Raw genomic sequence first — 23,198 nt, forward strand, 5'->3', positions numbered from 1 at the left:
CTCTATGGAAGAGCCCAAAGAGCTTTTCCCCAGTGGTGGAGAGGAGAAAAATCTTTTTGGGAAGAGCAAGATCGTCGGTGGAAAGTAGCTCCTTGGCGGAGGTCTGTGCTCTCAGAGTGCCTTTCTAGTTTTCTTATTGTTTTCTTAAAAGTACTGAAATGTGACCAGAGCTTATTTGTTGTTTTTATTGTTGCTGTAATATTGCTGTTACATTTGTGATGCAATCTCTCCTTCATACTTGTACATGTAGGCCCTACATTTGTTCTTGTTTACCTGGTACTCGATGCCAACTTGAAGAATTCTGGTTGGATTTGCTTGTAAGCAAACTCCATCAAGTGATCCTGAGAAAATTTGAATGGCATGCAAGCTGCACACATACAGTGTAGAGGTTATTCTCACTGCTGTATATATCCTGTATCTAATGGATGACAAAAAAAATTGTTTGACCCTTTGTTTGCTATGAGTGCTGATTGACACAGAAAACCCCATAGCATTATACACCTTGTCCAAAGTCCCGGGTACCGGTACAGAATTAAAAGGGTTAAAGATGCCTGTTCATGTACCTTTGGAGGGAAAACAGTATCAAATGTATTTTATGGGTTTTACATACAAAACAAATCTCACCACAAATTGATCTCCAGCATCCTGTGGTGTGGGCACGTGCTTGACCATTCAGCCCTGGCATGCTTGGTGCATGCCCAAAGCTGATTCACACTTCAATGTTAAACCGATATCAAAATGAATTACAATCTACCCTTGATGTCTAGGCTCACATAACTTTTTGACAACATCATCGAATGATCTGTTTATTCCTCTTCATATGACATCATATCCAATTTGGACATTGTAAATTCAGTCATCTGACATTAATTGTACAGCTCCCTGACGATGCAGCACTATTGCATACAGTGTATATGTCTAGACTCCCTGAATGTACAATTGCCAAAAGCTTATTCCGTGGAACAACTTCTTCTGCGATGTGAATTGGGCCATCAATGATGACAAGACAATCCTTGAGGTGAATGCTAATATTGATATTTAGTGCACTGGGATTATGAGAAGTTAGTATTTGAATAACACACCCACAGATTACCGTCCACATTCGGCATTGCTGTGATAAGATAGATTCTGGCCGTTTTTATTCCACGATCTGTCTGTGTTAAATCTGATCAGGTGTCGTCATTGGTTGGTTATCGAGGGGTTTGTGTGACATACAGACAGAGGTCCAAGGTGCAGTGCTGTTTGCATTGAATTTCACGTCACAAAATCTCTGATCTGCTTAGAACTATTCTGTTGTTTGGTGGAGTGATACTAACTCGACCAGATAAGGGGCGTATCTCAGAAGTTGAACTGGCTGCCGCGGAGACAAGAACCTGGTCTCCATCTCCCATCCGAATCAGACCACATTAAAACTGGTCAGGATGACTCAACAAATGTAACCGGTTTCATTAGAGAGAGAGCGAGTGAGAAAGTGATTATTTTCAGGGGAGGTGATCAGCTTCGAACTTTTTGCGACACCACCCACCCTTGACACTAAATGTGCACCATTATCACTTCTTTCCTGTTGTGACATTTTCTGCTGCCATACTCTAGTTTGTGGAAGGCTGCTGTTTCCTCTTGCGCTGGGAGCAAACTGTGTGTATTTAAAACTCTTGTCTCATCAGCAAGGTGATTTGTTTTTGTTCTGCCTTCAAATCAGTGGCCACGTATAGGAGGTTTTTTTCCAGGTAAAAATAGGGAGCAGCCATCTTGTACGAGAAGAAAGAATTGCCACACCTGTTAAAAGGAGAAAAACAAAACATGGAAAGAGAGTTTGAAAAGGAATCCAAGACTGGGATTGACAACCCTGTGCTTGAGGATGTTCAGCTGGACAGGTAATTCCGATTTTTGTTACGGTATGACAATTTTCTAGTGTTTAAAAAAGAGAAAATGAGATAAAAAGACAAACTCTGCTGTGAATATAAAGCCATTTGTTCTGTAAAGTAGGGATATTGCAATTTTTTAGAAATGTAAGACTCAAAGGACTCAAATATTTGCATGAGCTGTGCTGGATAAAGTTTGATATCGACATAAAAGCAACTGAGTCCCAGTCAATATTCTGTTCAAGGTGTTATTTTCGTGAGGGTTTACATATTACGAATTTCGCGAATCACTGCTGGACCTAAATTTAACAACATGCAAAAAAGTTGCCGTATGCTACAAGGCTATTACAGCTAACCGTAAATTCAACACGCAAAAAAAGTTGCCATATGCTACTAGGCTATTTATAATGCTAATAGTGCACTTATAATAAGTCTCGATGTCAAATCTAAAAAACAACATCGTGCGAAAATGTCTGTGACCTCATTCCCCAAATAACAGCTACAACCGTACAAGTAGAGTATAAAATCACATGGACCATATTGACACCAGACTTGTTGTGCGTTTATCAACTCTTTTTCTTGGTAGAAACAGGTTTTCGAAACGGCTTTCAGGGAATTTTTACAAGATGATAAAGACAAAGCTGTTTTGATTATGGGGTTCGGAAAGCCTTTTTAAAAACCGCACATTTGTGCTTTCCGAAACTGGTTTCCAGAAACCTGTTTCTGTTTCTAGAAGCCCCTTCAAGCGAGATAAATGCAAAGCTGTTTTGAAATGGCTTTGTACTGCGGTTACGAACCAAAATGCGCAATGCAGCTGCGCAGTGACAAGGCCAGTTTTCGTGTTCGCGATGAGTTGATAAGGGCAACTATTTTGGAAGCTGTTTCTAAAGGGCTTTGGAAACGACTTTCGGAAGGGCTTTGGAAATGGCTTTTGAAAGCCGTTTCAAACAGGGGAAAGATGATAAATGCAGCCTTGGTCTTTCAACTAGACAGAATCTTTCATGACTTGCCAGAACTGGCATTCAAGTCATTGTGTAGAAAGAAACTTTCATACAATGTGCATTTTACTTTTACAAATCTTGACTCCTCTTGAAATTTGCAAATGTGTCATGCACATGAAAATTTCAGATTTTGCAGTGGGCAACAATCAACCAGCTCAGCAATACAAACCTCCTTGAAGCCTTAGAAAAGCAACAAAATTGGAGGGCTACAGTCACTGCTTTCAGTTACACTGACTGCATGATGATGATAAATGATGCAGTTGACTGCCCTGTAAAATACAGGGGATGCCTGGCTGGTTGGCATCATTCAGTGTAATGCTATATATTGATCAGAAAATTGGTGTAATACTTCACTTTTTTTTTCTTGTTTGTTACTTGCAAATATGACATTTGGAATTCCAGCATGTGCTTGGGGACTTGGATTGTGCCTCATGCAGAGCTGCCAAGTCTCCCTTATTCTGCAGGAGTCTCCCTGAAAATGCCAAAATCCACTCATGTTTGAATAAGAGAATATTAAAATCTCCTGATTTGGGATTATTTTTACCCATTGAAATGCATGTAACACACAGATATATATCTCCTTGATTGCTGTGTGGAAACTCCCTGATTCGGATGTGGAAATATTGCAGATCTGCTCATGCCGAATGCATTTTGCTTCTTTCTGTCCCGTCAGTGACATACAAAGTCAGTTGGATTCTAATAGACTGATGGTTTTGAAGGGGTTAACGGGCATGCTTTTGAGGTCAGGGTGCAGGAATGCTGGTAGGTCAGTTTATCATCAGTTTCACTCTTGAGGTTTCCTGTTTTTTACAAAGAATTTGTATGTACCTTGCATGTTTCTGTAATTTATATTCTACTAGACTTGTTTCATTCTAATCAAATAGGTGTATGTGATTTTGAATGCAGTCTCGAGGCACACTTTACAGACTGTGTACATTGTATTTCCTTAAATCCTAGATATATGATCAGGGAGGTGAGCTCTCACCTCCCTAATATGATTGTCAGACCGTGCATTAATTTCACCTTTGTTCATCTTTGTTTTCAAATAGACTGTGTATTTTCGTGAAATTTAGATATTTCATGTGGAATCAGTGGAATAGGAAATCACAAATCTTGTGTTAAGACTCTCGACTAATTACATGCAGATATTTATCTTGTCTGTTGTGTGTATGCGAGAATTGAGAGAGTGTAATTATGCAAGAGTATTGTTGCTGATGAATTGAAGTGGCAAAAATCAAAGAGTGTCTGATCCTCATGTAGGATATTTTATGTTAACCCATAACCATTGAGGATGATCTGATTGCGCTACATGTATATAACATGCATTTCCCAACGAAGACATTTGCCTTACTCGGGTCTAGTCTTCAACGGGTTAATATACAGAAGAGCACAAGAAAAAGAGATAGGTAAAGGTTTGTGAAATAGTGACCAATAGTGATCAGAAGGAAAATAAAATAAAAGGAGAGAAACAGGTTGTTTGAAGTTTTGGATTTGGGAGAAGCAAATAGACAAGGAAGTCTCTTATATTCTCTGAAATATATTTACACAAAATATTGAGAATACTGAGACAAATAGAGAGATATAGGCCTATCATATTCCTTTCCATAGAAGTGGTTTTGAGGAATATGTCACCATGATCAATCTCCCTGACACTCGAGAGTAGCTGACCAGGGTACGTTGTTTCGCCTCCGCCACCCCAGTGGCGCCAAGGGGCGATATGCTTTGTTCAGATCACGGTACCAAATATTTGCCTGTTTTTTAACACTGAGCAAAGCGTGTTTCTGTGTGCACACCCCAGGTCAGTGTTCAGATGTGATTCTCAAAACTTTTTTTGTTTTGATTGCATCACTTCTGTTAAAAGGACCTTTGGTGGTCCAGAAGCCTGAAACATAAGGAAGTAGTGTGTGATTGTATGAGTAAATCTAAAGACAAACCTTTGCGTGGTCATCTTCCAATCAAATCACTTGTTTGTCTTTTTTTATCAACTTGTTGCATAACAGGGAACCCCCCCCCCTCCCCATTCCCAGCCCTTGAAGTAAACTAGAAAAGCACTCTGAGAGCGCAGACCTCCACCTAGCAGCTCATTTCCACCACTGGTCTTTGTTCTTCCTTCGAGATCAGGGATTTCCACCCATATGTACAATGTATGCATGCTGAAAGTCACCTGCTTTCCCAATATGGAAGCCTTTTGTTACATCATCAACTTCCAGCTGCGCGGCTCCTCGCTCTATCCCTAGCAGAAACTAGAACACACACTTAAGTGCACGTATAAATACAGCAGCTTGAACTCCTAAGTTCATTGACTCTGCCTGCCAAAGTATTGAAATTCCTTCATAAAATCCAACAAAATTACCAGATCACTACCAAAATTTAATTTACTTGTATCATTCTCAAATTTTCTTGTAAGTTTCATCCAAATCTGTTACTACTTTTTGAGTTTTTTTGCACACGGACAAACAAACAAACAAACAAACAAATGCCGAAGAAAACATAACCTCCTTCCTTGGCGGAGGAAATCCCCTTTCACACAAAGACTTTTTGCATTTCCATGCAACAATATGTTTTGATGTACGGTACTGTAAAACCAGTAACATTGATTCGATGCATGAAACTTTCACAAATCAGAGCTGATGTTGATATGGTCTTTTTGCAGCATGATAACATTTGCAAATTACCACTGGCATTGAATGTATTGTGGAGAAAAGAAGTTTCATCTACATTTTACTTTCGCAAATCTTGGTTCCTCTCAATATTTGCGAAAGTTTCATGCACGCGAAAATTTGTGATTTTAGAGTATGATGCGAATTTTCACCCCACTATTTTCCTCTTCTTTTTTTTTGCCTAAATGCTCTAACATCTAAACGTGATATGAATATAACATGAAAAAAAAATGGTTTTAAAATCTTTAATGCAAGTGTGCCTTTGTTCATCATTTCTTTCTTTTTTTGTATCTATAGTATAGAATATTTGCATATTGAGTAATCAGCTGTACTGGATGGACTAACCTGACTTCTTCTGCAGAGAAGACTCACGTAGTCAGTAGCACAGAATACAAAGTGATTTTCTAATGAACATTTTGCAAAAGAGAGAGACTAGCATATACTGATGAGCAGTTTCCAAAGCTGTATCGATGTTGTTGTTACATAGCAGGAAGTGCTGTGGGAATGCTACCCCCTTGCAATCTTGCCATACGAAAGGGCACTGTGTCCGAACATTCTGATAAGATTATCATGCTTGTACATCAGTGTTTCAGGCTGACCATTGTGGTGGCAATATATTAGTATTGATGTCTACATTTTGAGCTAAACTTGTGATGCTATAATAGGTACAGCAGACTGCCAAATATTTGTCTGCTGTGAGAAACACAAACATACTTTTGATATTTTTGGAATCAATATGCTTCTACTATCTTCTTGATTGTGTACATATCTGCAAAATGAGATAGTGATTGCAAGATAAGTGCAAACCTTGAATGCTTTCAATTAAACACTATTTGGTGTGATGGATGTGAATGATTTGTGGTGTTTGCAAATAAGAGAAGGGTTTGGTGGCAGAATGGGTTAAGTGCCATTTCAAACATTTTTAAAGTAAGTTCACCATCAACTAGAGCTAAATAAGACCTTTTCATTGATACACCATTTGTTACATAATGAGAAATAGTCTCAGTTATGATAAGAAATATTCATTTTTTTTTCTTGTTTTAATATTTTCTCCATCTTTTGGGTTTGATTGCAAAAACTCACATTGACAAGAATGTAGTTAAACCAAGGAGTTTCAGTTAGTACTTGCTCACCATGTACCTTCTTGGTTTAATACACTAACTCATTCAGCAATGAAACTCTTTATTTATTTTTTTTTTGAAGAATTAGTGATGACACCATTGATACATGTGCACATAGATTTATGTTTTTTAATACTAATAGTGTGGATGACATCCAATTTCAAAATGCATGACTTACATCTGAGAGCCAGCACAGAGAAACTGATCTTGTCAAGCTACTGGTAGTCACCCACAATTGCATATCTTCAACAGAAAGAAAGATAATAAAAAAGATGAAGAAAGGTGAGGTAGGGGATGAGAGGGAATATCTCAAGGTGATACATCAGTAATAACAAAGTACATTCTGTGTTTACAGAACCAAAATTTGTTTGCTAGTACCCTAAGAAGCTAAATTGGCTGTAGCCATTGTTCTGTGTATTGTATGGTCATGTGAAGAAATAAGTTCGGCCTGGTTGCATCAGAAGCCCTTCTTCATGAAAGCAGTTAGTGAGCTTCAATACACTTTACCACTCATTACAGAGCGTCCAGTTTGTATTAACCCTTCTGCTACCACTATCGTATAAATCCACTGACATTGTAAACAAACTGGTCGTGGTTGATGGTAGCAAAAGGACAGAATCAAGTCAAGATATTATTTATGTTTTGTTTGTGTTCTTGTGAAGATACATTTGTAGTTCACACGAAGTACTTCTCCACTACCCTGAAAGAGGCACAGTAGGTTGGGCTTATGTCACACAAAGAGCCTCTTTTGTGGGGGAAGACTTTCACAGAACTTTCAGAATAACAACCACAGCCTTCAAAGGCTGTTCTTTGGCTGCTGCAGACAATCAATGCGGAATCCCATTCAGCTTTTGTGATGGCAGAGTGCATTCTCAAAGAATGCAGCGTGTGATTGGTTAGTTTGTGGGGCATCATTTGCATACCTGGTGCTGACTGACTGTATTAATCACACCTCATAAGTAGGGGTGATTTATTTCTTTGCCCATTCACAAATAAGGAAGAGACTGGGAAAGGATACAAATTCTTGGCGTGTGCGTTCATAGCCGTGTTTGACTCGGAATTCCAATTTATCCTGCAAGCAGTGGTGAGTTGAAATACCGGTGATATATCACTTGGTCTACTCCCATTTTGTCTAATAGCCATTTAGTCTCAACCCACATGGTCTATTCCTGTTTTGTTTACAACCAGTTCGACTAGTGACCATTTAGTCTAATTGCCACTTAGCCTCATTACCAGTTAGTCTACTTCCAAATGGGCTATGCCAACTTTGTCTAATACCCACAGTTTATCAGACAAAATGGGAAAAAGTCCAAGGAGACAAAACTGCAATTAGACCATCTGGTCATTAGATGAAATGATAAGTAGACAAACTGGGTATAGTAGACCAAGTGAGAAGGAGACCATACGGGCATTAGACGAAATTGATAGTAGACCAAGTGAGTTTAGCCGTAGCGGTGTTAGACAAACTGGGAAGTAGACCATCTAAGTAATAGTAGACCAAGTGGCAATAAACTGAAATACCATGTTATTGCTTCTTGAAAGTAGTAGATCAAACATAAAATTATGTTGGTTTGATAAGAGATGTTATTAACCATATCAGTCATCTGAGTCGGGCATCTTTGATTCTTTATTGCCCAAGCCTTGACTGTCATCATTATTGACTGGTCAATAATTTTACTATTGCCTGTTCAGCAAAGTTAATGGTAAAATTTGTGTAATACAATCTGTACTTGGCAGTAAGTTGGAGAGATGCTGTAAACATACTATCACCCACGTTCAGCAAAATGAATTGGCACATTGTACTTTGCTACTTGGCAAGCATTTGCGCATTATTAAAAAGCAAGTGATGGCTAGCTGGGCGTCCAGTGATAACATGTTGCCTGCTAAATGTCTCTGTTTTTTCCTCTTTGATTTGATTACTTGTTCATTGATTGTCAATATTGAAATTTGCTCTCATGATGTATAGATGTCTGTTTTTTGTGAGTAATGATGATATGGACTGGCTATTTTTTTTTTTAATTTGTCTACACGATTTATTTATCTTTGGGGGGGGGGGGGGAGGGAGGGGATAGTGCATTTATTGCCCTGAACTAGACTCAGATAGGCCCAATTGTCCTTACTCTGTTAGTGCACAACAATTCTAGTTCAGGCGATACAAATGTAGTATCCCCTCAAGGCCAGTCCATAAATTGGTATTAAATTTGCAGGATAGTCAACTACCCAAGGACAGGAGACACAATATCATCACAATAGTGGTTCAAGGACGAATCATTTGGCATTTTACATGTTATACTGACCTTCCCTCCAATGGTAGCACTGTAGTGCTTTCTCAGTGGATTTTAGTGTAGTACTTGCCTCAGTTATAGTTACTGTAAAACGTGATACATGTATATTCGTGGCATGAATTTTTTGCGAATTGGAACCGACAGCCTTTTTCATGGCATGAAATTTTCGCGAAGTGCCACTGGCATTCAATGCATATAGTGTAAACAAGGACTTTCGCGTGCATTTTAATTTCGCGAATCTTGGCGCTTGCGAAATTCGCAAAAATGCCTCATTTTACAGTACTGGTATAGGAATATTTGCTTCAGTGTTGTGGCCACATGATCTTTGGTAATATACTAGCTTGTGGCTTGTGATGAACTCAACCCAGAAAATGTTTCAAGAGGTCAATAATCCTGCTCAAGTATACATGTATGTATATCCATGACTTCTTTTATCATGGCTCCTACTAAAACACTGATCAATTCTGTGCATATTTTCAACGATCTATAGGGCAATTTGTCAATCAATCGCAATGAAAATAACTCGACGAAAGAATTTCATATTTTTCATGTTTGTAACATGTCTCAATACCCAGTATCAAAACTCATTTGCAAAGGCCTTTCGGATTGCCTTTCTCGACTTGTTGCTGTTATCACCTCTTTCCTGAGTCAAGAGGGAGGCCTTGTTGCTGTGCAGCTCCATTACACAGTTTGACCCATGGAGCAGAGATGTATGGATTACTTTGGCAGTGGTTATTGTGAGCAGGTTTGAGCTATAAATGCATTTCAAAACGACTTTGCATCTGTCATCTCGGCAGAAACGCGCTTTTGACTGAGTTGCGATCACACTTGTTTCAGTGTTTCGGAAAGGCATTTCCACCCCCATAATCAAAGCAGCTTTGCGTTGATCATCTGCTGTAATCTCCCTGAAATATTGAAGTCTACACCTGAAGTGAGTTGATAAACACACCCAAAGAGTGCTGCAGAATTCCATGACACAAACAGTTGAATCTGAAAGGGAATCATTTTAATGAGACGGATTACTGTGGATGTTGGCTTTGATAGATCAGAGAATTGTGAGAGCAAAAATGTAGGTTCTTGAAGTAGGATTCAGTCATCCAACCCCAAGCTTTTGTGTTTGTATAGAGCCGGGGACTGGCGTAGAATGAAATGATAAGCCAGTTGGTAGTTCCACTTTGTGCATGAGCAGAGTTTGTATTCGAACAGATATGTGGGGTTTTTTAAATTCGTTGAAGTTTTAACGGCTCAAGTGTCCCTTTTGGAATCCTGATAATTAGACTCCTTTTATATGCTGGTATTAGGGAGTGATTAGACCTTTCTTCAGAATAGTAAAAAGTGGAATCTTCTTTACAAGGGAGGGAGTATATCGTCGCTGGGGCGACAAGACCTCGTATCTACAAAATGTCAAATGTTCAGGAGAGCCAAAAAACATGGCGGCCAAAGCACTGCGGCGAATGGGATATCCTTTCCTTTGACATGCCGTGGTGGCTTCATCTTTGGAGTAAGACAACTTGGATTTGGACAGGACATCACTTAACCCATTATTTGACCATTAATCAAAAAAAGTCATTTTCACCAAAATTGCAGATACAAGGTCTTGTCACCCCAGCGACGATATGTACTATGGATTTCCAGTGAATTTTTTGACCCTCCTCCTCCCCCCCCCCGCCACCAAAAAAAAAGAAAATATGTTATTCTTGGTACAAAAGAGGAACATATTCTCATGTGACATGATGTGTTATGTAATGATTTTATGCAGGAAATTGAGCAACCCTTCTCTTCAACCATGCAAAATTTTGTGATGTTTGCAAAAGGGAAATATGTCTCTTAAATGAATGTTATGAATAGTGCTTGCCATTACATCCACCTGACAGCAAACCTGGTATTTTGCAATACTGTAAAACATGATATATTTCGCAGCATGAATTTTTCGCGAATTGGAGCCGACGGCCTTTTTTGCGGCATGAAATTTTCGCGAACTGCCACTGGCATTCAATGCATATAGTGTAGACAAGAACTTTCGCGTGCATTTTAATTTCGTGAATCTTGGCGCTCGCGAAATTCGCGAAATTAAAATGCACGCGAAAATTCCTCGTTTTACAGTATTGAGAGTTTGTTTTAAAGCATTCACTGCAAAACAATGAAGTGGAATCTTCACCTATTGTTAGTTAATGGACCATTCTGGTCACCTGGTCTATAGATGCAAGTTCGTACTTTGTTTTAACATGGATCCCATCAGTTGTCATCGGGCAGGCTTGATATGCTTTATGTCGCTCTGAAAACGAGTGAAGTTCCCAGCTATTGCAACTGAGAAAAGCGAAAGGTCATTTGCACTAATGCGCACATATGGGCTTACCTGGTACTCCAAATGTAATTAAGCATGCCATCAGCAGCAAATCTCATTTGTCTTTTTCTGACAATAGCTTTGCATTTTGTCGACACAAGTTTGAAGTGGTAGCAGTGATGTCATATATTTTACCCCAAAACTCTTTATGACTCACAGTTGAAGCCAATTTTCCTTTTTGCCCATATTGCATTATTTTGCTATTGTTGCATGTTGATCTTGCAAATACATGCAGATTTTTGTGAGTACTTAAAGGTAATTGTTTACCATTGGGAGCAGTGATTTACAAAATTTACGAGATATCACATTTGATGCATATATGTGCAGGTCAGTTTTATCACAAAATATCTTACCGTAAAGATATGACACGATAAAGCCTAAAATATAAGGAGATGTCACTGTTTTCTCAATAAACCATAACTGTTGACAGTGTATTCTAGAAACAATTTTATTATGGTTATTGTTCACATTATGTATTTAACAATACTTAACATTGATTATATTGATTAGCATTTTTACATTATTTCTATTCCTTACAGTTTAGAACTATTTTGAAGCACTAAAGCTGTGTTTCTGTTTCGTCTGCAAATGGTAAATTATGTCTTTAAGACTGAGTCACATGTTATTTTTCACTTTATGAGAGATTACCCCATCGCAGTTTATACTGCTGTGCAGTGAAAGTACACATGTAACCCTCCATGTAATGCTGATGTAATAAGAAAAATGCTGACTCACTGTCTGTGATTTCACTGTAGGCTACTGTTTTTGTTTTTTGTTTTGTTTTTTCAGTATAGTTTACAGCTTCATTATTCTTTATGCCTTATTCATATTTTGTCCTTGTGACCAGTCAGCTTGGAATAATGTCAGTTCTACCTTCTTGAATTCTGTCAATACTGCAGAAGATTATCAGTTGTGGCTAGATACATGTATTCTTGTTTTCTTGCATAGTCCACAAGTCCAGATTCCAGTTGAATTTTGTGGAAGTGGTAGTTATGTATTTTGAAGTGTTTGCCCTACAATTCAACAGAGTGGTATGTGTATGTGTGTATGTATATATTTCTATTTGTTTTTTGTTGTTTTTTTTAATAAAAAAATTAGAGTTGTTGGGATTTGATTCTTTCTGTCCAATTCCCTGTAATTTGACTACATCATAGAGATGAGAGTATAACAACTCTTTTCATTAGCATTTCTTTTGTGAGTAATACAAATCAAGTACAGTGCAAACCAAAACTTTGTGCCTTTTTTATCGTGAATTTTGTGAATGAATGAATGAATTGCAGAATCTTGCAACTATTGACGTAAAGAAAAAAGGTGAAAAAAATGCTATGTTTGTGTTTGTAAATTTTGCAGTGTGTAGAAAAAGTAGCTGGCAACCAGCCAATGCATAATGTTGCTGGGGCGACAAAGACCTCATATCAGAAATTTTGGTGAAAATGACTTTTTGGATAAATAGTCAGATAATCAGTTCAGTGATGTCCTGTCCAAATCCTAGCTGTCTTACCCCCAAAATGAAGCCACCACAGCATGTCAAAGGAAAGGCTATCCCATTTGATACAGTGCTTTGGTTGCCATGTTGTTGTTTTTTTCTTTTTTGCCCCCTGAACATTTGACAATTTGTAGATACAAGGTCTTGTCGCCCCAACGATGATAAAACTTATTAAAAGCTATTGTCATGGTTGTTTTGTGTGAAGAAGGTACATGGCTATTATACAAGAGTGGTATATAGAAGAGCTCTGCCCAACCTCCTTTACATGTACATGGGTGGTGCTTTATACTGGTTACTAACACAATGAACACAAAATGAACACCAAGCACATGGCAAATGTTTTGCTTTTTATCATAGGCATTTTCTTCCTTCAGTCCAAGGGAAACTTCCTTTTTTTCCTGGATGGAGCTGCTACAGAATACAAAATTTGCATAGCACTGCTGTGATACCAACCATCACTGATAAATGGTACAAAACTTGCCCACTTTTGCGCTCAATCACATTTGTGGTTATGTAAGAAATTAACAAAAAAAACTGGCACTGTGTATCAGAGGGGAGCTTGGTTACCATGGGAACGGAGCCAGTCTGGCCTGCTTGAACAGCCCGAGCAGTATTAACCCACCCAATACTGCCCATCTGTCTTTTTTTTTTGTAATAGTTTTATACTTTACCATTTTTTTTTTCATATAGAATATACATAATTATGTAATTTGGAAGAGGTCAAAGGTCAACAAAGTATGCCAGAATTACTTCTGTGACCCACCATTCTCTTGGTAAAGTCTGAATAGGCTTTCAAGTAAACATAACTTTATAGACAAAAATAAACATGCACTGAGCTATAATATATCATTTAGAAAGTTGTCGAAATGACAGCCATATTGCTGTACCTTCCAGAGAACCACAGGCCATAAATGTACAGAATCTTCAATTGCTAAAAAAGGGTTAACAGACAAGAGACCACTTTTTCAAGCAGGCTTTAGGACCTCCTTGAAGATGCTCTGAAACCTACACATGTAGCTGCAGTATAAACGAGGTATAAGCCCAAACACCGAGGGGGGATCTAGACTGATAGAGCTTCAAACAAAAAATGCATCCATTATGTTTTGAGTTTAGGTTTCATTAAGTGTAAAGCTGATTGTAAAGAGAAACTATTAACATTCAGTGATAGATATGCAGAATGTGTGGAAAATTATGTGTTTATAGTGCAATTATCGTAAGTGCTCATTGACAAAATCATTAAATTGATAGTTGAAAATGAATGAATTCAGTGTAGCCTGGACTGATGTAAAGACTGTAGTGGCCATCATCATCATAGATTATATGGTATCTGGTGTTAAGGCAAAATTTACCTCACAAATCATACCGGCTTATTGGCAGATAGCCAGAGAATGCGTGCAAGAAAACATTTTGAAAAATGAATAAGAGTTACTGGTAGTCTTTTCTGGCTGTATCAAAATGCACACAGTTTATGTGTTAAGCTGACATTTAAAGGCATTGTTTACCATTGGGAGTAGTGACTTAAAAAATGTTCAAGTTATCACATTTGATGCATATATGTAGATCAGTTGTATCACAAAACATCCTACCGTATAAAAATTCATAATGAAGTCTAAAATATGAGGAGATATCACTATTCTCACTAAACCATAACTGTAGACGATTTAGTTTGGAAGCAATTTTATTATAATGATTGTTCACATTTTGTATATTTAACAAGATTTACTTAATGTTGATTAAATACTGATTAAAATTTTTACATTGGTTGTTTCTATCCTGAACTCACATAAAATTATAAAAACTATTTTGAAGCACTGAAGCTGGGTTTTTGTTTCAGCTGCAAATGGTATCCTAATTCCTTTCATGTGTGTCTACAATTGAGTTATTCAATACCAATGTCCTTGTCTGACAAATATTGATTACCCACCTGGTGTGTATTTCCAGAGAGAAGGAGTTCTTCAAGTATGCCACTTATGAGGACAAGTGTTAGTTGTGTGCCATAAATTATCAATGGAGAGAGATGTAGAGCCCTTGCATTGTGATGCCTTTTGTTTTCAGGGTTTTCTAGTGTTGTTCCTTTTGTCTCTTGTCTAGGGGTGGGGGTGGGGTGTATTCAAGAAGCTAGTATTGTATGGTCTTGTATTGTGTGGTTTTTGTGTATGTGTATTTTGTGCGTTCAGGATTACTCAGCATTTTTTTTTCTCTCTCTCATTGTTACGTCAGGGGAATACCAATTGTCACACCTTTTTGTATATTGTGTGCTTTGGGTTTCTCAGTAACTTTTTTGTCTCACTGGAGAAGGAGAGGTTGGGGGAAGAAATATCAGTGACACACCTTTTGTACAGTAGCCAGTGTCTTCATAGTTGCTTGTCAAATTTTCTTTCCAATCTCCAGCCCAGAAGAACTTGCAAAGGACTCATCCACGATGCCCTCCTCAAAGGCCAGTTTCTCCCCCCTGAAGGACCCGGGAGTGGTCAAGGCTGGTGGCTACCCTGGCGGTCAGCGTGAGAAATGGGGGAACAAGGCCCAATTCATCCTGGCCTGCGTGGGCTATGCTGTGGGCCTCGGCAACGTCTGGAGATTCCCTTACCTGTGCTACAAGAGCGGTGGCGGTAAGCACTAGACTCTCCCACACACGGCTTTTCTCTTTTTGCGATAAATTCAATCAAACTTTACATTTGATACTCTGAAACAGCGTTGACCACTAGGGTAAAGTGGCTTTAAAGAATGAATGATGATGAAATAAAAATGGACAATGCGTTCATGGCCATGACATGACGTATGGAAAAATAGTCTCAAATATACTGTAAAAGTTGTTATTTTTGTGTACAGATGTTTTCCAGTGAGGAGGTCACAGAACTTGAGCGAGATGTTGTTTTCGCGATTTGACACCAAGGCAATCGAAAGTGCAGTAATGCCTGTTCTTAGATTTAATATGATCAGGATCAAGTGGCAATACTTTCATTATGTTGCCATGTTCACGGCCCAACAGTGATTTGGAAAATTTGCGAAAATTAAACCCTCACGAAAATAACGGCTTTTACAGTAATGTTGCCTTATGCCAACTCGGGGACACAAAGGTGACAGGGCAGTGAAGCTTTCGGCAATATTTTCTGACTCAGAAAGAAAGTTATCACCTTTTGAGGGACACTAGAAGTGTATTTTCACACCATGCTGGTTAACTTTGAAAAATAGATTGAACTTTTACAATAGATTGTATACAAGTTTCTTCAAGATTGCAAAATAAGTCACATCTCCTCAGTTGGTCTGTCCTGAAAAAGTATAAGAATAATGATCAAACAAGAGCCTGTACAACTCTTTGCCCCTGATAACTGTTATAGCTGTTATTTTTGCGAGGGTTTGATTTTCACAAATTTCGAAAATCGTTGTTAGGCCACAGGTTTTTGCAACATGCGAAAATGTCACGTATTGACAGGCAGTAGTGCACTTTTCATTATGATAGCCTTGATGTCAAATCGCGAAAACAACATTTCGCAAAAATGTCTGTGGCCTTCTCATTTGTGAAAATATCTGTACAAGAAAATAACAGCTTCTACAGAAGTCACTATTGCTACGTTTAATAGTAACTATATACACATTATGTACACAACAACAAAAATCAGTGCAAGTGAGGCGTATCATCCACAGCGCTTGCACAGCGCGTAATTCAGTGACAAAAAATGTGGTTTCACTCTCTACTCATACATCTCGAACGGCTTTCAGTTGTTTGTAGATCTCGATCCATGTATACTTCGGATGACTCAAGTAACAAAGGAGGATTGTATCGTCAAAGAAGGGAACTTCCAGCGGAGACCATGATGTTAAGTTTCAGCCACTTGACATTAAAAAAAGACCCTACTGTTTCGTGCTGTAAAAAACAGCAGCAACAACAACAACAACAACAACAAAAATCAGTTTATTTCTTATTCTCATTTATGAACAAATTGAATACCCCCCCCCCCCCCCTCTCTCTCTCTCTCTCTGTAAGCATGGCATGATTTATATAAAATGTTGGTCACATTATGCCCAAAAGTGCTTGTTCTTTTTTTTTAATTTTCTGTATTATTATGTTTTTTATACTCAGCAGGACATCACTTTCATCCTGAGATATGAAATGGCCATAACTTGCAGTATACCTTTAAAAAAATGCTTAGTTTTCCCCAGATGTTTATTGATTTGTCGTTGGTTCAGTCTCTTCTGCTAGGATGTCCCTATAATGATGGATTTCAGTATGTCTCTTTATGTCCGTATAGTGTCAACTCAAGGCAGAAATGAAAGCATGTTGCAATGCAATGTCACATACAACCAGCCATTGCACAGAGTAATATCTCTGGAATGTGTGTGAAGAGGAAGGCTAATATTGTGCTCGGAGACATACAGGAATGTGGCATGTTTTGACATATTCTATGCAGAATCATGGGGGAAAAAATTATCACATACCACAAAATTTGTAAAGATACAAAATTACATTGTACTTCTGAAGAAAACAAAAATTTAGATGCCGGACCAATATTACAAACATATTCTAAGCATGCATAAGATGCAGTATCAGGTACATGCAAGCTGCTACATTGTATACGATGTCTTTTTGGACCACTTGTTTTCACTGAGTTTTGTCTACATTTTTTTCTTGTCAACATTCATTCATCAGCTTTTACAACCACTTGAAAATTATTGTTCATGCCAGATATGACTTGCCATTCAAATGGCTAGGAATACAGCCTATGAAAAACAAGAACAACAGAGCACTATTTTCTAGATTATTGAGCCTATGATGCCACTTTATCGAATTGACATTTGTCGTTGGAAGTCTTGTGAGAATAGTAGCATGTTGAAGTAGCTGCAGAGTTTCATAACTTATTTGAAGCACACTTGTACAATACATTTTGATCATAGCTCTTGAATAAAATCCATGTTACACCTTTAAATTGTATTGCCTTAAAACTAGATACAACCGGGCACAACTGACATTTGACAGATTGCTTGAATACCAGTGATTTTGCGGCTGCAGAAATTGAGCAGTAAGAGAACATCATACGTGAAAAATACACACACACACATGCTCACACACATACACAGCATACACGCATACATTAAAAAAAAAACCCAACAACAAACTGACAATTGATCATTCTTTCAAGTGCAGCTGTGTTGTGAGAACTCTTAGCCATTTCCTGAAGTGTACAAGTGAGAGCGTGAGTGTCCAGAAATTCTGGTTGGATACAGAAACGTGTGTAGTCATCTCATTAATAATTGAATTGAAAATTCTGCAAGTCATCGAAGACCAGTGTTGCTCAACAGTCACGTACGCCACTGTTTGCTTCAAATGATTATGAAATTGATTTGAGGGTCAAGTGTCAGCAGTCAAAGCAAAGGGGAGGAAGTTTTGGGCTTACAAAAGAGTCAAGATTTGAAATTGCAGCGTCATTTCGGTTGTTTCGTGCCAACCATGTTCCTAAATATATAACGGTTGCTCAGGTTTTCAGGTGTTGGTGCAGGCTTACATGTATCTCATCTGTTATTTTTGTAATTTTTTTGTCTTTATCCTCTCTCACTTTTTGTTTACATGGAGCTGGCTTGTTTGCATGCAACTTACACACTCTTTGAATTCTGCAGCACGATTAGTGCATTAAAGTGTAGCCCCCTCTACATTTTTAGTGTAACCGTGGAAAATGAAAGATGAGGTGTCAGTGTCATATTACAAAGTGGAAATTGTAACTTCATGCAACATTAGCTATCAGACAATGCACTGTATGAGCAACAGCAACAGCATGATTGCAAGGGGGGGGGGGGTAGGGGGACTAGGGTTGGCCTTCAGCTTGCTATAATGCAAAAATCATGAAGTACACTTGTATATAGTCAGTGGACTGTAAAATTTTTTCTTTTGTCTTGTCTAGATGATTTATGTACAGATGTACATGTGGTGGATGGGATAAACAATTGTAGCAATGAGTGTGGATAACCCTGACTTCTTGACTGTAGGCCTATATTGTTACAGTGCATACATAGCTGACCTGGAATATGGTCTACCTCAATAACAGTGTAAACAATTGTATTGATTTTAATACAAATGTGAGAAAGAGGCTAGTATGGTGTTATTATTTTGAAGTAGGTCAACTTTTGCCTGTGAGAAGAAATATACTAGGATGCTGAAATGAAATTTTATGTTTTGTTTTGTTTTTTTCCTGAAACCCCAAACTGTGGAAGAAAAGAGGCCAGAATATAATAGATTTGTAACAGAATGATGGTATACACAGATTGCTTTCAATACAGAAGTGGGAACAGTACTGAAACCAGGCAGTTTGCCCATAGATAAACATCTGTTTGATTTTCTCACGAACGGGTTATGATTTCATGGTAACTGACATTTGGTGTGATAGTTTTTCACACACCTTGTGTACATTTCATTTCTGCAACTCATGAAACACTTGACAGTGGCATGCAAGTATATTTGATTATCTCTTTTTCTTAATAAAAAGCAGTGCTATTGTTGTTTATTTCTTTGTATGTTATCTGATGAACTGGCAAGGACCTTTATTATAAAAGTTACATGATTGTAGTCAGATTTTCAGTACAAAGCATTTCATTGGAAGTCTGTAATATCAAAAATCACTTCAATCATGGCATGACCTGTCCACCTGACGTAGGTTGTTTAAAATGGTCAAATGTTTTCGTATAAAGTCATAAATATTCTATGAAACAGCATTAAATTGCCAAAGACATTTCTCTCAATATTCACTTTGTATTTTCCTTGAAAGTGAAAGATGCATATACACTATTCTTAAGCTAATTTTTCTCAGTGAGTTTAATGCCAATCTATCAGTACTGTATTTTCACTGCATGATGACCACACTCTCACTTCCTACGGTTATTAAGTTAAAGTAATGGCTTGTTTTCATCTTTGTTGATTGCTACATGCATAGGAAATGTTGTACTGGCAGCTCAGGCAAAACTTCGATATTTGCTGTAGATGTCTAGGACTGTTTAATCCATTTCCATTGTCTTCTCTCTACTTCTGTATTGGTTGTTAGTATCACCTTCTGACTGCCGTTTACAGTTTGTTATTCCTAAGGTTCCTTGTTCTATAAAAGGTTTGTTAATCCAAAAATGAAATGGTGTTCATTATTCCAAAGGTATATGTTTATCTCTGAAAAGAAAAAAGTTGTGTTATTCCAAAGGTTCATTAATCCAAAAACAAAGTAAAGATTTGTGATTCAAAAGTTTCGTTAGCACATACCTTCTTTTCGGATTAATGAACCTCTAGAGTAACAAAGTATATTTCAATATTGGTGGATGAATGAACCTTTAGTATATCAAATGAATCTTTTTTTTTTTATACCCCCGCCAAACGAAGTTTTAAGGGGGTATATAGGAATCAGCGGACGGTCGGGCGGTCGGTCGGGTGGGCGGTCGGGCGGTCGGTCGGGCGGTCGGTCCGTTGCAAATCTTGCATCGCGAACTACTTCCTCAGTTTTCAACCGATTCCCATAAACTTGGCACAGATGTGTGCCTTGGGTTGTAGATGTGCAAGACGTATTTTTTGACAGTACCCAAAAGTACGTTGCCATGGTAACGGCATATTATGGGCAAAAATGGGTACAAATCTTGCGTCGCGAACTCCTCCCACAGTTTTTGATCAATTTTTATGAAATTAGGTACAGATGTTCATCTGAATATGTTAATGTGCAAGACACATATTTCCGCAGTGGCAAAAAGTGCGTTGCCATGGTAACGGCATGTTATTGGTAAAATATAGGGCAAAATGCTTCATGGCAAAACTGCTTCATCAGTGTTCTTCCAATTCTCATGGAATTCATATTGAATGTTTGTCTTAGGATATAGGTCAGCATGACACATTTCTTGACAGTGACAAAAAGTATGTTGCCATGGTAACAGCTCACATATTATGAGCCAAAATGATGGAAAATTTTGTGTTGCAAACTACTTCCCCAGTTTTTGCCCAATTTCCATGAAACTTGGTACAGATGTGTGCCTTTGGTTGTAGATGTGCAAGACGCATTTTTTGACAGTACCCGAAAGTACGTTGCCATGGTAACGGCATATTAATGGCAGAAGATCAAGGAAAGATCTTGCGGATTTAACTACTTCCTCAGTTTTTTGACCAAAGCTTATGAAATGTGGCACACACCTTGATCTTGGTGGGAAGATGTGGAAGACATATTTTTCGGACGTGTCGGAAGCTGCGTTGCCATGGTAACGGCATATAAATGGCAGAAGATCAAGGAAAGATCTTGCGGATTGAACTACTTCCTCTGTATTCGACTGAAGCTCATGAAATGTGGCACACACATTGGTCTTGGTGGGAAGATGTGCAAGACATATTTTTTGGACGTGTCGGAAGCTGCGTTGCCATGGTAATGGCATATTAATGGCGGAAGATCAAGGAAAGATCTTGTGGATTGAACTACTTCCACAGTTTTTGACAAAAGCTTATGAAATGTGGCACACGCAATAGTCTTGGTGGGAAGATGTGGAAGACATATTTTTTGGACGTGTCGGAAGCTGCGTTGCCATGGTAACGGCATTTAAATGGCAGAAGATCAAGGAAAGATCATTCCTTGGGTAAGACTGTCGTCACGGGGCGGGGGTATTAATCACCTTAAGTGATATTTCTAGTTTCATTTTGAGATGAAGGAACATTCAGAATAATGAACCTTTTTTCATTTTCAATTTATATAACAAACCTCTACACCATTGTAGGTACAGTGGACTTCCCTTTATAACAAAGTCATTGGGACCGGCAGTTTCCTTTTGTTATATGACTGAACAGATAAACAATAAAAATACATAGAGTGGGTTATGTCGCGGCTTGAATTTTTACTTCGTTGTAACCGGAATTTTGTTATATCCGTGTTTGTTATAATGGGAATGCACCATATACAGAATTTGTGTGTTTTGAAAATAATGAAGCTTTGGAATAACAAACCTGACTACAGTTTTTCGATTAACAAGCTTCGATCATGAACTTCACCCCTAACTGGCCTCCATTCTTTCACGACACAGGTGCATTCCTGATCCCCTACTTCATCACTCTCTTCTTGACGGGACTTCCCCTGCTGCTGCTGGAGCTCGGGCTGGGTCAGTATGTCCGCTACGGACCGGTGGAGACGTTCAAGAAGATTACGCCTCTCCTCAAAGGTAAATTTTCTCGCTGGAGCTTCATGGGTTGTTGTTCATTTGAATCCCAAGTTGTGTTATTATTATGAGTTGAAGAGTGTCATTTGACTCCACATGTGTATAATACATAGTGATTAAATACTTGTTCACCTGATATCTCCGTGTTCACCTTGTATATCCCCCTCCTTGATGAACAGGACACACGATATAAAATTACATTTGTAGTCCTGGTAATGGGCTCTTGTGAAATTTGCATGACGAGTATGTGTCAATGATTAGAGCGAGAGTATTTCAACCCTTTCCCACAAATTTGGCTTCTAATACCTTACATAAGTTTACAACCTGTACAAGCTGCTATTAATACTTAGAAAGAAAAACAGTTCAGTTGCAGCAGCCATTATATGCAAGACAGAAGATAAAAGAGATGTACTGTGACAAAATCTACTGTACAAACTGCTCTCAGGAGACAGCTGCAATGAATGGCAGTGAATTTTGATATGTTTTGATGAAAAAAGCTAAAGGAACATGTATATTTTCCCCCTTTCCAAATACACACATCACACACATGTACAATGTACATACAAATGCACAAGCTTGAAGTTCATCAGTTGTCAACCTCTGGGGTTAACAGAGGTCATGTATTGTATTCAGCCTAAGGTGGGTGAAAGAAAGGGACAGGGTGGTGGGGGTATAAAAAGCTACATTTTTAGGCAGTGTTGAAGGAAACTTTTGCCCATTTGGCCAGCTTTGTTGTAATAGCTGATATTGGCCTCATTTATAACATGTACAAAATAGTGGGATAACAATTGCAATCTGTATCTCAGGGTTTTTGCGAGCATTCACATTGACAGAAATAGGGGATAATAATCGCGATCCAAATCACAAGATTTTTTGCAAATGTTCACATGTACAGAAATATCCTGCTAATTGCCAATGGCAATAAATCTGCGTGTGCTTCTCTTTGCCCTTTTGTACTTAAATGTCACAGTGGTGTGATGCGCATGCTGTTGTTATGTGCGAATTGAATGATGGGATATAAAATAACTTGCTCCAGCATTCACACAGTCACCACGGAGCTAATTATTTGAATAATTCAGAAATAAGCGCAAGATTTCCTGGGATTTGCGTCGTGATGATGATTGCGATAATGAGCAAGATTTTTTATGTCCACACAGGCAAAAATCTCAAGATTTGTATCCCGCTAATTTGCCTACTTGTTAATCCCACTATTGATCCGATACTGATTTTGGCACAAGGTTGTTGATATTAGGCCAAGTAAAAAAAGAAAGTAGTTTCTCGTCCGG

The 23,198-nt window shown here is 38.2% G+C and overlaps 1 protein-coding gene across 1 annotated transcript in view; it reads left to right on the forward strand.

Annotated features, from left to right (window-relative positions):
- Nucleotides 1–1,345: 1,345 nt before the first annotated feature.
- LOC139712262 (sodium- and chloride-dependent GABA transporter ine-like) overlaps nucleotides 1,346–23,198 on the forward strand; it is a 63,400-nt gene continuing 41,547 nt past the window's right edge. The window contains exons 1-3 of the mRNA XM_071624106.1: nucleotides 1,346–1,874; nucleotides 15,151–15,368; nucleotides 21,781–21,915. Coding sequence (XP_071480207.1) covers nucleotides 1,801–1,874; nucleotides 15,151–15,368; nucleotides 21,781–21,915 — 427 coding nt within the window. The 5' untranslated portion in view covers nucleotides 1,346–1,800. The remainder of the gene's footprint in view (nucleotides 1,875–15,150; nucleotides 15,369–21,780; nucleotides 21,916–23,198) is intronic.

This window comes from Diadema antillarum, unplaced genomic scaffold, assembly GCF_040938485.1.
Source record: "Diadema antillarum isolate AM-2024a unplaced genomic scaffold, OU_Dant_1.0 scf00000040, whole genome shotgun sequence".
Taxonomy (NCBI): Eukaryota; Metazoa; Echinodermata; class Echinoidea; order Diadematoida; family Diadematidae; genus Diadema; species Diadema antillarum.